The following is a 20,173-nucleotide window of genomic DNA, read 5'->3' on the forward strand; positions in this document are numbered from 1 at the left end:
GTCTTCCAAACTTGTCCTGGGTCTTCCCCGTGGCCTCCTACCAGTCGAATGTGCCCGAAACACCTCCTTAGGGTGGCATTTGGGTGGCATCCTGACCAGATGCCTGAACCATCTCATCTGGCTCCTCTACATGTGGAAGAACAGCAGCTTTACTTTGTTTCCCCCGGATGACAGAGCTTCTCACCCTATCTCTAAGGGAGAGACCCGCCACTCGGCAGAGGAAACTCATTTGGGCCGCTTGTACCCGTGATCTTGTCCTTTCGGTCATAACCCAAAGCTCATGACCATAGGTGAGGATGGGAACGTAAATCGACCGGTAAATTGAGAGCTTTGCCTTCCGGTTCAGCTTCTTCTTCACCACAACGGATCGATACAGCGTCCGCATTACTGAAGACGCCTCATCGATCAGCCTGTCGATCTCACCATCCACTCTTCCCTCACACGTGAACAAGACTTAAGAGGTACTTGAACTTCTCCACTTGGGGCAGGGCACTCCACCCTTTTCTGGGCGAGAACCATGGACTTGGACTTGGAATGCATCATCACTTCAGTGTGTGTCTTAACTGGCTTAATACACTTTATCATCACTTTATCCATCCATCCATCTATCCATCCATCTTCTTCCGTTTATCCGAGGTCAGGTCGCAGGGGCAGCTGCCTAAGCAGGGAAGCCCAGACTTCCCTCTCCCCAGCCACTTCGTCCAGCTCCTCCTGGGGGCATCCCGAGGCGTTCCCAGGCCAGCCGGGAGACATAGTCTTCTCAACGTGTCCTGGGTCTTCCCCTTGGCCTCCTACCGTTTGTACGTGCCCGAAACACCTCCCTATGGGAGGAATTCAGGTGGCATCCTGACCAGATGCCCAAACCACCTCATCTTGTTCCTCTCCATGTGGAGGAGCAGATCCTCCTGGATGACAGAGCTTCTCACCCTATCTCTAAGGGAGAGATCCGCCACCCAGCGGAGGAATTTATTTCACCCGCTTGTACCCGTGATCTTGTCCTTTCGGTCATAACCCAAAGCTCATGACCATAGGTGAGGATGGGAACATAGACCGACCGATAAATTGAAAGCTTTGCCTTCCAGCTCAGCTCCTCCTTCACCACAACGAATCGATGCAGCGTTCGCATTACTGAAGACACCGCACCGATCTGACTGTCTATCGCCCGATCCACTCTTCCTTCGCTCGTGAACAAGACTCAGAGGTACTTAAACTCCTCTACTTGGGGCAGGGTCTCCTCCCCAACCCGGAGATGGCACTCCACCCTTTTCCGAGTGAGAACATGGACTCGGACTTGGAGGTGCACATTACATTAACCAGATCTAAGTCTAAGTTTATCCAGGGTAAATCCCACCTAACCTTATCATTGTCCACACACACACAACGGTGGGTTAAGACCCCCTCTACCCCACAGTCCGCCGACGCAACGCGACCTAGTACGCATGCACGGAAAATGCGCACGTCATAGTCACCTCCTGTGTTGGTTTATGTGCTAGTTCTTAAATTTTGGTTCCATTTCTTGCTTGTCTCCCTGAGCGCTGTTATCCCTCATATGCTGCTGATTGGCAGCCTGGCCACACCTGTTGTCAATCAGCTGGCTGCCATTTACGCCAGCCTCGCCCTCCAGTCAGGGCTCGATGATTGCAATCTGGATAGCCTGTCGCATGACTCCCTGTTCCTGGTCCCGGCTATTCTGTCTCCTGTTATTGTCAAGCTTCTCACTGACAGTTTGGTTATGTTTTAGTTTTTCCTCTGTTCTATATCCTGTTAGCACTCTTTGATTCGTTCCCCCGCATGTCTCCCTGAGCGCGTGTTTCCCTCACCTGTACCTGATTGGCAGTCTGGCACACCTGGTGGAAATTGCCAATCAGGCCACTTTTTATACCTGCCTCGCCCTCCGGTCAGCACTGGAGTATTGTTTGTTGTGAGCTGTTCCTGTTTGATGGTTCCTGATAGCTATTTGACGTTTGCTGTCTCCTAGCTCTTTGTTTCATGGGTTCCTGTTAGCTGTTTCCAGTTTTCCTGGTTGCCGGTTCCTGATTCCTGTTTTCCTGCGTTTTTTTTCTGACATTAAATCATGTTTCCTTGCATCCAGCCTGCCGTCTCTGCATCTCAGGGTTCGTCGCCCCCTTTACCTGACAGTTATCCTATTAAAATCATGTTTTGATGTTAGGCTACACTACTGCAACTCACTTCTCCCGAGCAAAAACATTCAGAAGCTGCAGTACTTACAGAATAGTGCTGCTAGGATCCTGATGAGAGTGCGGGAATACGACCACATCAGACCAGTTCTCAAATCCCTTCATTGGCTTCCTGTTCCACTCAGGGTTGAATACAAAGTCTCCCTACTAACCACCAGTGCCTCAGTGGAAATGCCCCCCTCTACTTCAAAGAACTGCTCTCCTCCAGACGAACAGACTTATCTCCTCCAACCTCCGAGAAACAATGCTCCCAGTCTGTGGAAGGCTCTCCCTGACCACATGAGGGCACCACAGACTGTGAATGTTTTTTTAAAAAGGCTTAAAAAACCCTTCTTTTTTTTAAAAAAGCCTTCTTTTTAGATATATGCGTGCCAGTTCTAGTTTTTATTTTTATGTATGTTTATTATCTTTTTGTTTTTTTTAATACACTGTAACACGTTGAGGTTGTTTGCTCAATTTAAAGTGCTTTTTACAATCCATTTATCTATCCATTTTCTACCGCTTGTCCCTTTTGGGGTTGCGCGGGGTCACTGGAGCCAATCTCGGCTGCATTCAGACGGTAGGCGGGTTACACCCTGGACAAGTCGCCACCTCATCGCAGTGCTTTTTACGAATAAAATCTATTTTTATTATTAGTTGTATTACTATTAGTGCTATTATGTTTTTACCTGCAATATGCCTGCCATCTATGCATCCAGGTGTTCACCACCAACAGATTGTGACAATTATGGATATATATCAGGGGACAAAAGTGATGATACTGTAAAAAAAAGTTGTAAATTTGTGTTGGAAAAACTTACAAAAACAAGAAAAAAATATATAATCTTGCACAAATAGTAATCGTAAAACATAAAAGTAAGTTATTGCAAACATCTTATTTCTGACTTTAAAATGATATGACGAGTATTCCTAAACTTGTTTCAATAAGTCAGCCTTTTTTTTCTTACATTTTATACAATTTTGTCTATTTTTTTGTGTTGTTTAATAACCGTTCCTAATTATAAATATTTTTTTTCAAAAAATAAAATAAATCAATATTTATTTTTAGGTTTGAACATGTACATTAATTTCCAAATAATTGATGTCCACATTTCCATCTCCCAGGGTCTCGCGTGCGCTTTGAGGACAGCGCCCCCCAGATTTTGGAGGACCCGTCTGACCTGATCGTCTCCAAGGGGGAGCCGGCCACCCTCAACTGCAAGGCGGATGGTCGACCCGCTCCCGGTGTGGAGTGGTACAAAGACGGCGAGAGGGTGGAGACGGACAAAGACGACCCCCGCTCTCACCGCATGCTCTTGCCCAGCGGCTCGCTCTTCTTCCTGCGCATTGTGCACGGCCGGCGCAGCAAACCAGACGAGGGCGTTTACACCTGTGTGGCGCGCAACTACCTGGGGGAGGCCATCAGTCGGAACGCTTCGCTGGAAGTTGCCAGTAAGATTGTGTTTTTTTATTCGTTATGTGTGAATGTGGGTCTTGACCTGGGAGCTTGACAACTGATTTTGACTATAAGGCGCACTTAAAATCCTAATGTAAGGAATCATTTTGGTTGTGCTTACCGACCTCAAAAGCTATTTTAGTTAAGTATTTTAGTTGTCAAGTTCAAACACCGATGACATCTATTAAACAGACAAGAAGTAAGGAATCATGCAGAGACAGAGTTCAATTTAGCTCATGAGGAGAACGCATGGAGCTGCTCACTTAGTCACAGTCTCGCCCTACGCTCTAAGGTACAGCTCCCGCATCCCTCTTTTTATTCAGGAGTTCCCCAGTCAACATCACTGAGGCCGCCTCTAAAAGCAGTGGTCACACATATCATGCAAAGCAGCTCCAGTACGCACAATACGTGACTGAATGTGCTGGGGCCTTGTGATTTCGCCTTGTCTCTGCTTCGTCTGCATGCTGTCGTCTTATCTGCCTTGAGGTCCTTGAAGTCCTTGGCTAAAACAAAGGTAACATCTGCGACTGAGGCCACCGCTCTGACAAGAAGTTTTTGTCCTTGCGCAGATAGAAAAAGTACAGCTTGAGCACAATAGTTAATAACTATAACAACAGACTTTAGGCATACTAAAGTTGTGCGATAACATGTACTGTACATGATTATTCTAACAATTTTGTACATGGTGTAATAATAAGTGTGGCCAGTAGATGGCAGTCAAACATAAGAGATATGTGTAGACTGCAGTGTGACTCAAATAAACACCAACATTGTATATGGGGACAGCGTGGCGGAGTTGGGGGAGTGGCCGTGCCAGCATCCTGAGGGTTCCTGGTTCGATCCCCACCTCCTACAAACCTTGTCACGTCCGTTGTGTCCTTGGGCAAGACACTTCACCTTTGCTCCTGAAGGGTGGTGGTTAGGGCCTTGCCTGGCAGCTCCCGCCATCTGTGTGTGAATGGGTGAATGTGGAAATAATGCTTTGAGTACCTTGAAGGAAGAACTATCAAATTGTTTTAGTACGACTTTGGTAAGCTATGAAGCCACACCGCTTGATGGATTGGACTGCGCTTCAACATTGGAGTATTATTATGGTGTGCGTATAAGATAAGATATGATCGGGTGATTGTTTCGCAATATTATGCAAAAGCAACTTTTCTTACCTTCTGGTACCTGCTGATCCGTATTTGGGATCTGCATAAGTCCTGAAAATGTGCACGTATCCGCCTTTGTAGTCCATGTAAATGCCATAGTTGAAAAGCTTCTTCTTTTTTTTGTTATGTGACATTCATCCTCCGCTGTTGCCATTTATAATATAAAGTAGTGTAAAGTTCTTACTTATACGCAGTCGAAGTGGAAGCACGTAAATAAGACCCGCCCACAAAACGTGACTGTCAGAAAGCGACTTGAAGATGATGTGTAAAACATCATCTATGCAACATGTTGACCAAAGAACCACAATTACATGTTATGTAGACCTGTGGTCCCCAACCACCGGTGTGTGACGCATTGGCTACAGGGCCGCACAGAAACATTAATTAATTTATAAACACATTTTGTCCAACTTAACTTTTGTTTGTCCCGGTAAACACACCAATGAGCTTGTTTATAGATGTGTTTTACAACTCTTCATAGTAAGTGACTATTTCTTATTGTACTTTAATGCACCTTAACGAACATATAACACTTGAATATGCCATATTGTGGCCAAGAGCTAATTGCCATCTGCAGGGTCGTCATATATATTAGTGGCTCTTAACCTGTTTGATCTCAGGACCCAGCTTTTCCACTACACATTGAAACTCCAATATTAACTTTAAATTAGTCATCTTACTCTTGATTTTAATCATATCCAATAAAAACAAAATATCTAACTTATGTACAGTGTATTACCTTATAAAATTATATATTATTATTATTATTATATTATTATCACAAAGATCATATCATTAATCTAACAAATAAACCTTAGGCTTAGGTTAGGCTGATTAGACATTTACAAACGATATATAACATGTTGTCCTAAAATAAGTCAACTAAATTAACAATACATATGTTGAACTATACTGTCAATAAAAATTAAAGTGCAAGGGAAAATACAGCATCACCACTTGAGTCATAATTTTTGCGCTTAAGACATTTCTCTATGACATTAGCGCCATACTTCTTTTGTTTGTTTTCTATTGTCATTACTGCCGCAAGTGGTAGAAAACTATATTACAACTAAGTACCGCTGTGGCATATGCGGACTATAGCTGAAAAACACAAGCTATATTAAATTCTAGGGGGCGCTTGCGGGCCAACCCTGTGGTTAAGAAACACTAGTTTACAGTAAATGCCATCAAGGTGCCTACTTAAGTGCTTAAGTGTTATAGCGAGTTGAATTTTCATGCTCATTTTTTTGCCTTTTTTTCATCTTAAATAATGCTTACATTAAACCGGTCCCAGGTGGGGAAAAAGGTTGGGTACCCCTGATGTAGATCACAAGGAACTTTTTTACATTTAGAAAAGTAATTATAATATTATGACTCCTTTAATGCAATGCACCTTATAATCCGGTGCGCCTTATATATGAAAAAAAATTTAAAAATAGACCATTCAGCGGCGGTGCGCACTATTGTCCGGAAAATACGGTATCTCTATTTTTATTTGAGAATTCTATTTAGTGACAACTACGATTACAATTACGATTTAGTGCTTCGGTTGAAATATCATTGAGCACCAAACTAAGCAGTTTTTTGTTTTGCATCCCTGACTTCATTCCCTACTAAAAATGAAACAAACGTCCATAACATTTTACGATTAATAAATCACACTCTATTACCTGGCTATGTTTTTATTCATCCAAACACATGAACACAATCACCTCAGCGACATAAAGATAGCGTGCGTCCCTTTTGTGCAGTGGCCATGGAGGTTTGAATGCGTTCCAGCTCTCTTTTGCAACCGTTAATTGAATATCTTGCTATTCTCGGTGCAGTGGTACGTGTCTTTTTTCCAGGCACCATTACTATGAAGAGCATAATACAGCAGGAGCACAAGTGAAAGAGGGTTTGCTTTATATATTAATCAACGTTATGATGGCTGGGAGTAGCCGAGGTCAAAGGTTTTATGAGTTTATTTGGTTCAGATACCACACCACAGTTCGCTCACAATAAACACTAACATATTTTTTACATGTGAGTAATATAAATACAGTCTATTATACAGCATTATTCACTTTTAAATTATATAAATACAGTCTTTTATACAGCATTGTTCACTTGTGAATGATATAAATATTCTATTATACAGCATTACTCACATGTGAGTAATATAGTCTATTATACAGCATTATTCACATGTGAATAATATAAATAGTCTATTAAACAGCAGTAATCACGTGTGAATAATATAAATACAGTCTATTATATAGCATTATTCACATGTGAATAATATGAATACAGTCTATAATGCAGCATTATTCACATGTGAATAATATAAATCCCGTCCATCATACAGCATTATTCACATGTGAATAATATAGTCTATTATACAGCATTATTCACATGTGAATAATATAAATACCGTCCATTACACAACATTATTCCCATGTGAATAATATAGTCAATTATACAGCATTGTTCACATGTGAATAATATAAATAGTCTATTATACAGCATCATTTACATGTGAATAATATAAATAGTCTTATACAGCATTATCCATCCATCCATTTTCTACCGCTTATTCCCTTTCGGGGTCGCGGGGGGCGCTGGCGCCTATCTCAGCTACAATCGGGCGGAAGGCGGGGTACACCCTGGACAAGTCGCTATTATTCACATGTGAATAATATTGTCTATTATACAGCATTATTCACATGTGAATAATATAGTCTATTAGACAGCAGTAATCACGTGTGACTAATATAAATACAGTCTATTATACAGCATTATTCACATGTGAATAATATGAATACCGTCCATTATACAGCATTATTCACGTGTGAATAATATAAATAGTCTATTATACAGCATTATTCACGTGTGAATAATATAAAAAGTCTATTAAACAGCATTAATCACATGTGAATAATATCAGTAGTCTATTATACAGCATTATTCACATGTGAATAACAAATACAGTTTATATTCTAGTTTCTTTGAAATAGCCATCATTTGCTCTGATTACTGCTTTGCTCACTCTTGGCATTCTCTTCATGAACTTCAAGAGGTAGTCACCCGAAAGGGTTTTCACTTCCCAGGTGTCATAGTTTTGATGACTCCAGTGACAATCTACGATGTAAATAGTCATGAAAATAAAGAAACATCATTGAATGAGAAGGCGTGTTCAAACTTTGGCCTCTACTGAATATGTCATGGCTGTTTGTCTTGACGTAACTGTGGTGTGGCGTCAGGGCAAACGCACGGCCCGCCACTGCTCTTTTGAATACCTGACACACCGATGATGAGATAGCTGAGGGCATTTCATTATGATCATAGTCTTGATTTTAGTCCATTAGGGTCTGATTGCTAAGTTCCAAATACCACTACATAGCGTGAGCAATCTATAAAATTGCCTGTACTATTTGGTGGGCGTGTTGCGTGCGATCTACTACTTGCTGAATTTCCCCCAGGTATCAATAAAGTACTTTCTATTCTATTCTAACAATGCACGTGCTATTCTTAACTGGTGCAGAGACCGCCTTACTAAAATGTGGATTTTGCATCTACTGCTCAGCTTCACTGGATCATTTACCGCACGTTGGTGTTATCATGCTCCGACATGTGGCGTCTTGCTATCAAACAGGCAGCAGGGGCTGCGTGGCGCAGATGAAGCGGCGGAGGTGCCAGCAACTTGATGGTTCCGGGTTCTATTCCAGCTTCCGTCCATCCGAGTCACGGCCTTTTTGTGTCTTTTCAGATTTATAGCGTAGGAGCGCTTTGGGTATCATTCCAGGTACGGTGAAGCCCTCTATAAGTACAGACCATATACTGAGGCAGCAGACATGTACCACTTTTTATGGGCATTTTAGAAGCAGTCCGGTGCATCTACGATTCAATCAATCAATGTTTACTTATATAGCCCTAAATCACGAGTATCTCAAAGGGCTGCACAAGCCACAACGACATCCTTGGCTCAGATCCCACACCAGGGCAAGGAAAAACTCAACCCAATGGGACAATGAGAAACCTTGGAGGGGGCCGCAGATGTGGGGACCCCTACCCCCTGGGCGACCGATGCAATGGATATTGAATGGATCTAGCATAATATTGTGAAAGTCCAGTCCATAGTGGATCTAACAAAATAGTGTGAGAGTCCAGTCCATAGTGGATCTAACATAATAGTGTGAGATTCCAGTCCATAATGGATCTAACATAATAGTGAAAGTCCAGTCCATAGTGGATCTAACATAATAGTGTGAGATTCCAGTCCATAGTGGATCTAACATAATAGTGCGAGAGTCCAGTCCATAGTAAGTAATAATTGCATTATCCTGTTACAAACCCTGTTTCCATATGAGTTGGGAAATTGTGTTAGATGTAAATATAAACGGAATACAATGATTTGCAAATCCTTTTCAATCCATATTAAGTTGAATGCACTACAAAGACAAGATATTTGATGTTCAAAGTCATAAACTTTATTTTTTTTTGCAAATAATAATTAACTTAGAATTTCATGGCTGCAACACGTGCCAAAGTAGTTGGGAAAGGGCATGTTCACCACTGTGTTACATCACCTTTTCTTTTAACAACACTCAATAAACCTTTGGGAACTGAGGAAACTAATTGTTGAAGCTTTGAAAGTGGAATTATTTCCCATTCTTGTTTTATGTAGAGCTTCAGTCGTTTAACAGTCCAGGGTCTCCGCTGTCGTATTTTACACTTCATAATGCGCCACACATTTTTGATTGGAGCCAGGTCAGGACTACAGGCGGGCCAGGAAAGTACCCACACTCTTTTTATACAAAGCCACGCTGTTGTAACACTTGTCTTGCTGAAATAAGCAGGGGCGTCCATGATAACGTTGCTTGCATGACAACATATGTTGCTCCAAAACCTTTATGGACCATTCAGTATTAATGGTGCCTTCGCAGATGTGTAAGCTACCCATGCCTTGGCCACTAATACACCCCCATACCATCACAGATGATGCCTTTTGAACTTTGCGTCTATAAAAATCCGAATGGTTATTTTCCTCTTTGTTCTAGAGGACACCACTTCCTCTGTTTCCAAATATAATTTGAAATGTGGACTTGTCAGACCACAGAACACCTTTCCACTTTGCATCAGTCCATCTTAGGTGAGCTCGGGCCCAGCCAAGCCGGCGCAGTTTTAGGATATTGTTGATAGATGGGTTTGGCTTTGCGTTGTAGAGTTTTAACTTGCACTTACAGATGTAGCGACCAACTGTAGTTACTGACAGTAGTTTTATGAAGTGTTCCTGAGCCCATGTGGTGATATCCTTTACACACTGTCGGTTTTTGATGCAGCACCGCCTGAGGGATCAAAAGTCCGTAATATCATCGTTTATGTGCAGTGATTTCTCCAGATTCGCTGAACTTGTTAAAGATTTTACTGGACTGTACTTGGTAAAATCCCAAAATTCCTTGCCATAGCTCGTTGAGAAATGTTTTTCTAAAAGTGTTTGACAATTTCTTTACAAATTGGTGACCCTCACCCCATCCTTGTTTGTGATTTACTTAGCATTTCATGGAAAATGCTTTTCTACCCAATCAAGGCACCCACCTGTTCCCAATTAGCCTGCACACCTGTGGGATATTCCAAATAAGTGTTTGATGAATATTCCTCAACTTTATCAGTATTTATTGCCACCTTTCCCAACTTCTTTGTCATGTGTTGCTGGCATCAAATTGTAAAGTTAATGATTATTTGGAAAAAAAAACAATGTTTATGAGTTGGAACATCAAATATGTTGTCTTTGTAGCATATTCAACTGAATATGGCTTGAAAAGGATTTGCAATTCATTGTGTTCCGTTTATATTTACATCTAACACAATTTCCCAACTCATATGGAAACACGGTTTGTACTTAAAACTGGTAGTTTGCTTTCTCCAAGATGAATATAAACATTCACCATGTGCAAAACATAATAAGAGGTTTGTTTGTCATTAAATCGCTTCAATATATTCTAGGAAAAATAAGCTCTTTATCTGAGGCAGAAAATAATAAAGAACTGGGTTTATTACAAATGAACATTTTACGTTTATTGTCGCTGAACACTGGTGGACTTGTGTTCCGATCGATATGAGATTGGCGTGCGAAAGCATACACATCTTTTGTCTTTGCGGCGCGGCTGTGTACAATACGGGCTTACGCTCGCCGTACTCCACAGAGCCGCCGCTATTATTCTTTCCGGTCTGGGACGCGTGCCATTGTTTTGCCTCGTCGCTAATTGTGCCAGCGCGGGTCGGCCCTGAGACCAAACGGCCGCTCGCTCCGGTGCCTGGGGAATGGATTAGTCCGCACGGTCGGTTTGGGGAAGGAGCAGAACAGATTAGCGAGGTCGAATCTCCCTGGTTGGGAAACACAAAAAAACACATTTCTTATCGTGCGGCATGTAGAGGCTTCCTGACAGGCAGCGTGTTCTGCCTGGCTGGCCTCATCTGCATCTTGCATTCATCTTTAAAGAAATAAAAAAATAAACTCCTGCTCCCTAAGATACTGTTTTTCCAAGCTGCATGAAGATATGAAGTATATACTGCCTCTTTTAAATTGCACGTAATGTTGAGGTTTGTGTGCCGCCGGACCATGACATTACCCTCGTTTTGGAAAAGGCACGCTTCCCCCTGCAGCCGCACAGTTAGCAACTGTAATAATATGTGTCTGTTTTGTTCTAATCTCCTTTCCTCCAGCTAGTAAGGCATATTTGTATAATGTATATGTTCCTTTTTGACTGTACTTAAATATATAATAAACCGTATTTATATTATTCACATGTGACTAATGCTGTAGTATAGACTGTATTTATATTATTCACATGTGAATAATGCTGTATACTACACTGTATTTATATTATTCACATGTGAATAATAATCTATTATACAGCATTATTCACATGCGAATAATATAAATGAAGTCACATGCTATTATGCTATATAATAGACTGTATTTGTATTATTCACATGTGAATAATGCTGTATTATAGACTGTATTTATATTATTCACATGTGAATAATACAAATACAGTCTATTATATAGCATAATAGCATGTGACTTCATTTATATTATTCACATGTGAATAATGTTGTATAATAGACTGTATTTATATTATTCACATGTGAATAATGCTGTATAATAGACTGTATTTATATTATTCACATGTGAATAATGCTGTATAATAGACTGTATTTATGTTATTCACATCTGAATAATGCTTTATAATAGACTGTGTTTATATTTCATTTTTCACATGTGAATAATGCTGTATAATAGACTGTATTTTTTATTCACATGTGATTAATGCTGTTTAATAAACTGTATTTATATTATTCACATGTGAATAATGCTGTATAATAGACTGTATTTATATTATTCACAAGAGAATAATGCTGCATGATAGACTGTATTTATATTATTCACAGGAGAATAATGCTGTATAATAGACTGTATTTATATTATTCACAAGAGAATAATGCTGTATAATAGACTGTATTTGTATTATTCACAAGAGAATAATGCTGTATAATAGACTGTATTTGTATTATTCACATGTGAATAATGCTGTATAATAGACTGTATTTATATTATTCACATGTGAATAATGCTGTATAATAGACTGTATTTATGTTATTCACATCTGAATAATGCTTTATAATAGACTGTATTTATATTTCATTTTTCACATGTGAATAATGCTGTATAATAGACTGTATTTTTTATTCACATGTGATTAATGCTGTTTAATAAACTGTATTTATATTATTCACATGTGAATAATAATCTATTATACAGCATTATTCACATGCGAATAATATAAATGAAGTCACATGCTATTATGCTATATAATAGACTGTATTTGTATTATTCACATGTGAATAATGCTGTATTATAGACTGTATTTATATTATTCACATGTGAATAATACAAATACAGTCTATTATATAGCATAATAGCATGTGACTTCATTTATATTATTCACATGTGAATAATGTTGTATAATAGACTGTATTTATATTATTCACATGTGAATAATGCTGTATAATAGACTGTATTTATATTATTCACATGTGAATAATGCTGTATAATAGACTGTATTTATGTTATTCACATGTGAATAATGCTTTATAATAGACTGTATTTATATTTCATTTTTCACATGTGAATAATGCTGTATAATAGACTGTATTTTTTATTCACATGTGATTAATGCTGTTTAATAAACTGTATTTATATTATTCACATGTGAATAATGCTGTATAATAGACTGTATTTATATTATTCACAAGAGAATAATGCTGCATGATAGACTGTATTTATATTATTCACAGGAGAATAATGCTGTATAATAGACTGTATTTATATTATTCACAAGAGAATAATGCTGTATAATAGACTGTATTTGTATTATTCACAAGAGAATAATGCTGTATAATAGACTGTATTTGTATTATTCACATGTGAATAATGCTGTATAATAGACTGTATTTATATTATTCACATGTGAATAATGCTGTATAATAGACTGTATTTATGTTATTCACATCTGAATAATGCTTTATAATAGACTGTATTTATATTTCATTTTTCACATGTGAATAATGCTGTATAATAGACTGTATTTTTTATTCACATGTGATTAATGCTGTTTAATAAACTGTATTTATATTATTCACATGTGAATAATGCTGTATAATAGACTGTATTTATATTATTCACAAGAGAATAATGCTGCATGATAGACTGTATTTATATTATTCACAAGAGAATAATGCTATATAATAGACTGTATTTGTATTATTCACATGTGAATAATGCTGTATTATAGACTGTATTTATATTATTCACATGTGAATAATACAAATACAGTCTATTATATAGCATAATAGCATGTGACTTCATTTATATTATTCACATGTGAATAATGTTGTATAATAGACTGTATTTATATTATTCACATGTGAATAATGCTGTATAATAGACTGTATTTATGTTATTCACATCTGAATAATGCTTTATAATAGACTGTATTTATATTTCATTTTTCACATGTGAATAATGCTGTATAATAGACTGTATTTTTTATTCACATGTGATTAATGCTGTTTAATAAACTGTATTTATATTATTCACATGTAAATAATGCTGTATAATAGACTGTATTTATATTATTCACAAGAGAATAATGCTGCATGATAGACTGTATTTATATTATTCACAAGAGAATAATGCTATATAATAGACTGTATTTATATTATTCACAGGAGAATAATGCTGTATAATAGACTGTATTTATATTATTCACAAGAGAATAATGCTGTATAATAGACTGTATTTGTATTATTCACATGTGAATAATGCTGTATAATAGACTGTATTTATATTATTCACATGTGAATAATGCTGTATAATAGACTGTGTTTATATTATTCACATGTTAAAAAGATACTTTGTGTTTTATTATTTATTGTGAGCGAACTGTGGGGCTAAATTTCTCCCAGGGATCAATAAAGTATTTTCTCTTCTATTCTATATGTTAAGCCAACATGGTGGTCGTCAGAGAGGGCCCCCATATAAGTGGCCCTAATAAGGGTTGAGGTGCTGACTGTGGGCTAAAAAGTGCCCCAATTAGCTCTGCTGGCAAGTGTGTGTGTGTGTGTGCGTGTGTGTGTGTGTGTGTGCGTGCGCTAATGCGAGGCAGTTTTAAGCTGGTGTTTTTTTTTAGAAATGTGTGTGGCAAGACAACAGGTGGTGGGAGGAGAACGAGCCTGAAACTCCAACTGAGCACTAATGAATACCAACACATCTGTTCTACTGGGGACGGCGTAGCGCGGGTTGGGAAAGTGGCCTTGCCAGCAACCTGAGGGTTCCTGGTTTGATCCCCAGCTTCTACCAACCTCGTCACGTCCGTTGTGGCCTTGAGCAAGACACTTCACCCTTGCTCCTGATGGGTGGTGGTTAGGGCCTTGCATGTCAGCTCCCTCCATCAGTGTTTGAATGGGTGGATGTGGAAATAGTGTCAAAGCGCTTTGAGGACCTTGAAGGTAGAAAAGCGCTATACAAGTATACCTTACTGTTTGTGTCGATGCTTGTTCATTGTGGATGACTGTACAGACTAATTACTTAGATACTTTTCGGTACTTTTATACATTAAGGGGCCACAAAAAATGGCATTATTGGCTTTATTTTAACCAAATAATCTTAGGGTACAGGAAACATGTTTATTTTTGCAAGTTTTTCCTAAATAAAATAGTTATGTAAACGGTTGCAGTCACATGAGCTATTTTGGCCACATTGGTCATTAGCATGGCAGTGCCCCTTGAGTTGAGTTGAGTTTGAGTTTATTTGGAACATGCATGCATACAACATGATACATCACAGAGCAGAGCTTATATAATCCTACCCCTTTTCTTTTACATAATAGTTGCTAAAACTTTTATACACTTCCTGTTCTCAATTTATTCACACTATACGATATAAAATCCTGGGAGTTCTAGTGTTAATCTACTTGTTCATTTACTGTAAATCAGCAATGGCATGACGGGGGCACGGGTGGGTGACGGACCGGTACTTTTCAGAGGTGGTATAGTACTGAAAAAGATTAATTAGTATCGCGGTACTGTATTAATACCGGTATACCGTACAACCCATTCATGTGGACGCTCTTTCCTCTTGCCGTGAGTTTTTGCAATAGTCCAGCATAGGGCTGGCCGATATTGGCTTTTATTAATATCGCGGTATTTTTATGCCATATTGCGATATACGATATATATCTTTCGATATTTTGCCTTGGCCTTGAATGAACATTTGATGCATATAATCACATCAGTATGATGATTCTATGTGTCTACATTCAAACATTTTTCTTCATACTGCATTAATATATGCTACTATTAAACTTTCATGCAGAGAGGGAAATCACAACTAAGTCAATTGACCAAAACTGTATTCATTAAATACTCTTCATTCTCTCACGGGTGACTTTTTAAATGAAATAACAAATTAATACTGTTGCTACCTTTTTGTAGTAACACTTCTGCTGCATACTTTTCATATTGCTGTTGTCTGCTGAATATCTTCCCACTTGAAGCCAAACCACCGCCAGATATTGGACCCCCTGCTGTTTTTTTGGACATTAATTGTTCTTCCTCCGTTTGTGATCACTTTTGCATCTTCTCTCTCTTGTTATGTCACTCAACTCGCTCCGTTTGCACGACCTGCCTCAGCTAACGTTAGCCATGCTAACGTTAGCTCTCGGCGAGAGTGTATTGACGCTAGACGTTCGACAGTATGTGACGTATGTAAGAAGGCGGGCTTGTTTTACGTCTCTGAAAAGGAGAGACGAGAAGGAGTGAGAAACGCCAGTAATGTAATGCCCACAGCTAAAAGCAACTGTGTGAGAACACATACTCGAATATCACGATATAGTCATTTTCTTTATCGCACAGAGACAAACCTGTGATGTATCGTTTATATCGATATATCGCCCAGCCCTAGTCCAGCATCTGTTTTGTTGTTTTGCACCTGTCTGTTTTAGTTAGTTTTTTGCATAGCCTTCCCTTTGTTTCGGTGCTTTCCCAGCGGCACTCATCTTTGTTTGTGTTTGAGTTACATTAAATACTTTTACCTCGATATTCTGCATCTTGGGAACATGCAACTGATCGCCGCCATGCGACCCGAGCGTAACAAAATCACTTTAAAAATGCATTAAAAAATCGCCTATTTACGGTATTTACTGTAGATATATAAACCCCGTTTCCATATAAGTTGGGAAATTGTGTTGGATGTAAATATAAACAGAATACAATGATTTGCAAATCCTTTTCAACCCATATTCAGTTGAATATGCTACAAAGACAACATATTTGATGTTCAAGCTCATAAACTATTTTTTTTTTGCAAATAATCATTAACTTTAGAATTTGATGCCAGCAACACGGGACAAAGAAGTTGGGAAAGGTGGCAATAAATACTGATAAAATGAGGAATACTCATCAAACACTTATATGGAACATCCCACAGGTGTGCAGGCTAATTGGGAACAGGTGGGTGCCATGATTGGGTATAAAAGCAGCTTCCATGAAATGCTAAGTAATTCACAAACAATGATGGGGTGAGGGTCACCACTTTCTCTGGAGGTGGGTCAGGTCCTGCTTCCTCTTCGCTTTGTAGATCTCCGTCTCCATTTAGGATGGTCTCCTGCTGGCCCCACTATGGACTGTATTCTCACTATTATGTTAGATCCACTATAGACTGAACTTTCACAATATTATGTCAGACCCACTCGACGTCCATGGCATCCGGTCTCCCCTAAAGGGGAGGGGGGTGGTCACCCACATCTGCCGTCCTCTCCAAGGTCTCTCATAGTCATTTATATTGACATCCCTACTGGGTTGTGAGTTTTTCCTTGCCCTTATGTGGGCTCTGAACCAAGATGTCGTTGTGGCTTGTGCAGCCCTTTGAGACACTTGTGATTTAGGGCTATATAAATAAACATTTATTGATTGATTTGAGTTCGGGTCAAGAGAAAATCTTCCAGTGGATTACAATACATCAAATATACAGAAAAACGTTATGTTACTTCCCATCCTACACAGTGGAGTTTTACAAGCCTTCTTCTTGGTAGGATTAAAGACAGCTTTTGTCTGCTCGCCGGTAACTCATTGAAACACAAAGTTTGCAATTAATCCAACACAATCCGAAGTTGTCTTTATTTTTAAGTTATTGTGCCTTGATTTTACCAGTCCTGTCCACTTTGGAGTAGAATTCTCCCCACGTGGCCCCCCGATCTAAAATGGGTCTAGGCAGTCTTTCCTTGTAAGGGCAGTATTTGCATCACCAGGTGGTCCTATGGTCACTAAAGACCTACTGAAATGAGATGTTCTTATTTAAACGGGGATAGCAGGTCCATTCGATGTGTCGTACTTGATCATTTCGCGATATTGCCATATTTTTGCTGAAAGGATTTAGTAGAGAACATCCACGATAAAGTTAGCAACTTTTGGTCGCTAATAAAAAAAGCCTTGCCTGTACCAGAGGTAGAAGCCGATGTGCGCGTGACGTCACCGGTGTGATGGCTCCTCGCATCCGCACATTGTTTACAATCATGCACACTAGCAGCAAGAGCGATTCTGACCGAGAAAGCGACAATTTCCCCATTTATTAGAGTGAGGATGAAAGATTCGTGGATGAGGAAAGTGAGAGTGAAGGACTACAAGAAAAAAAAAGACGAGGGCAGTGGGAGCGATTCAGATGTTATTAGGCACATTTACTAGGATAATTCTGGAAAATCCCTTAACTGATTATTGTGTTACTAGTGTTTTAGTGAGATCATAAAGTCATACCTGAAAGTCGGAGGGGTGTGGTGACCGCCAGTGTCTCTGAGTGAAGCCATGGAGGAGCCAAGAAAGTCGCAGCTGCCTCTTTGACAGCTGCAGGAAGAACGACACAAGCTCCGCTCATGTTTACGGTAAGAGCCGACTTATTACCACAATTTTCCCACCGAAACCTGCCGGTGGACATGTGGTAGAGAAACATGTTCGCTTGACCGCTGTGTTTCATATTAAAGCTTCACATCAATTAAAGAAACACCGGCCGTGTTTGTGTTGCTACAGCCGGCCGAAATACACCGCTTTCCACCAACAGCATTCTTCTTTGACGTCTCCATTAATAATTGAGCAAATTGCAAAATATTCAGCAACACAGATGTCCAGAATACTGTGTAATTATGCGATTAAAGCAGACGACCTTTAGCCGTTAGTGGTGCTGGGATAAAATTTCGGCTACAACCAATAACGTCACAAGCACGTGTCAATATAAGCGTCATCATTACACGACGTTTTCAATAAGAAACTCCCGGGAAATTTAAAATTGCAATTTAGTAAACTAAAAAGGCCGTATTGGCATGTGTTGCAATGTTAATATTTCATCATTGATAAATAAACTATCAGACTGTGTGGTCGCTAGTAGTGGCTTTCAGTCGGCCTTTAAGAGTACCCCGTGCTTTCTCTTGCCGGCAAAATCCATAACTCTGGTTAAGTGTAAGCCTCCAGCTGACTTGCACGGCTGTTTAGAAAAAGAAAAACACAAAATAATGAGACAACGGGGGTTGGAATGAAACACTCCTTCCTGCCTAACTGCCTCATTGTGAAAAGAGGTGGGAGAAACACCTCTATTTCACAACCGTGAACGCTAATGTCTCAGTGAGGAGACAGTCACATGGCGTGGGAGGATTAAAGTAAAGTAGGACAAATAAAAATAAAACTTGCTTTAAAAGGCCTTAGATCCAGATGTTCCTCGTACTCCTGATGAGGGATTATAGAGGGGGGTGTGGGGGAATCAAACTTGTGTCAAGGAGAGCTCTTTTCCATGACATTATTTGCTATTATGACTGATTCTGCCCCTTATACTATTTGATTTGTCGGAAATAAAAACTAAGAAGTAAGTACACCTCGATTTGGTACAAGCATAATAATACAAACCCCGTTTCCATATGAGTTGGGAAATTGTGTTAGATGTAAACTCATAAACTTAATTTTTTTTTGGCAAATAATCATTTACACGTGACAAAGAAGTAGGGAAATGTGGCAATAAATACTGATAAAGTCAAACACTTATTTGGAAAATCCCACAGGTGTGCAGGCTAATTGGGAACAGGTGGATGCCATGATTGGGTATAAAAGCAGCTTCCCAAAAAATGCTCAGTCAATCACAAGAAAAGATGGGGCGAGGTACACCCCTTTGTCCACAACTGCGTGAGCAAGTAGTCAAACCGTTAAAGAACAACATTTCTCAAAGTGCACCTATGGTCCATAATATCATCAAAAGGTTCAGAGAATCTGGAGAAATCACTCCACGTAAGCGGCATGGCCGGAAACCAACATTGAATGACCGTGACCTTCGATCCCTCAGACGGCACAGTATCAAAGTGGAAAAGTGTTCTGTGGTCTGACGAGTCTACATTTCAAATTTTTTGGGAAATATTCGACATCGTGTCATCCGGACCAAAGGGGAAGCGAACCATCCAGACTGTTATTGACGCAAAGTTCAAAAGCCAGCATCTGTGATGGTATGGGGGTGCATTAGTGCCCAAGGCATGGGTAACTTACACATCTGTGAAGGCACCATTATTTCTGAAAAGTACATACAGGTTTTGGAACAACATATGTTGTCATCTAAGCGCCGTCCTTTTCATGGACGCCCCCGCTTATTTCAGCAAGACAATGCCAAGCCACATTCAGAACGTGTTAAAACCGCGTGGCTTCGTAAAAAAAGAGTGCGGGTACTTTCCTGGCCCGCCTGTAGTCCAGACCTGTCTCCCATGGAAAATGTGTGGCGCATTATGAAGCGTAAAATACGACAGCGGCGACCCCGGGCT

At 39.5% G+C, this 20,173-nt stretch overlaps 1 protein-coding gene across 1 annotated transcript in view; it reads left to right on the forward strand.

Annotated features, from left to right (window-relative positions):
* Window positions 1-20,173, forward strand: part of zgc:77784 (uncharacterized protein LOC402947 homolog) — a 206,847-nt gene that overhangs the window by 58,706 nt on the left and 127,968 nt on the right. The window contains exon 4 of the mRNA XM_061878097.1: window positions 3,303-3,629. Coding sequence (XP_061734081.1) covers window positions 3,303-3,629 — 327 coding nt within the window. The remainder of the gene's footprint in view (window positions 1-3,302; window positions 3,630-20,173) is intronic.

Source organism: Nerophis ophidion, linkage group LG18, assembly GCF_033978795.1.
Source record: "Nerophis ophidion isolate RoL-2023_Sa linkage group LG18, RoL_Noph_v1.0, whole genome shotgun sequence".
In the NCBI taxonomy this organism is placed as follows: domain Eukaryota; kingdom Metazoa; phylum Chordata; class Actinopteri; order Syngnathiformes; family Syngnathidae; genus Nerophis; species Nerophis ophidion.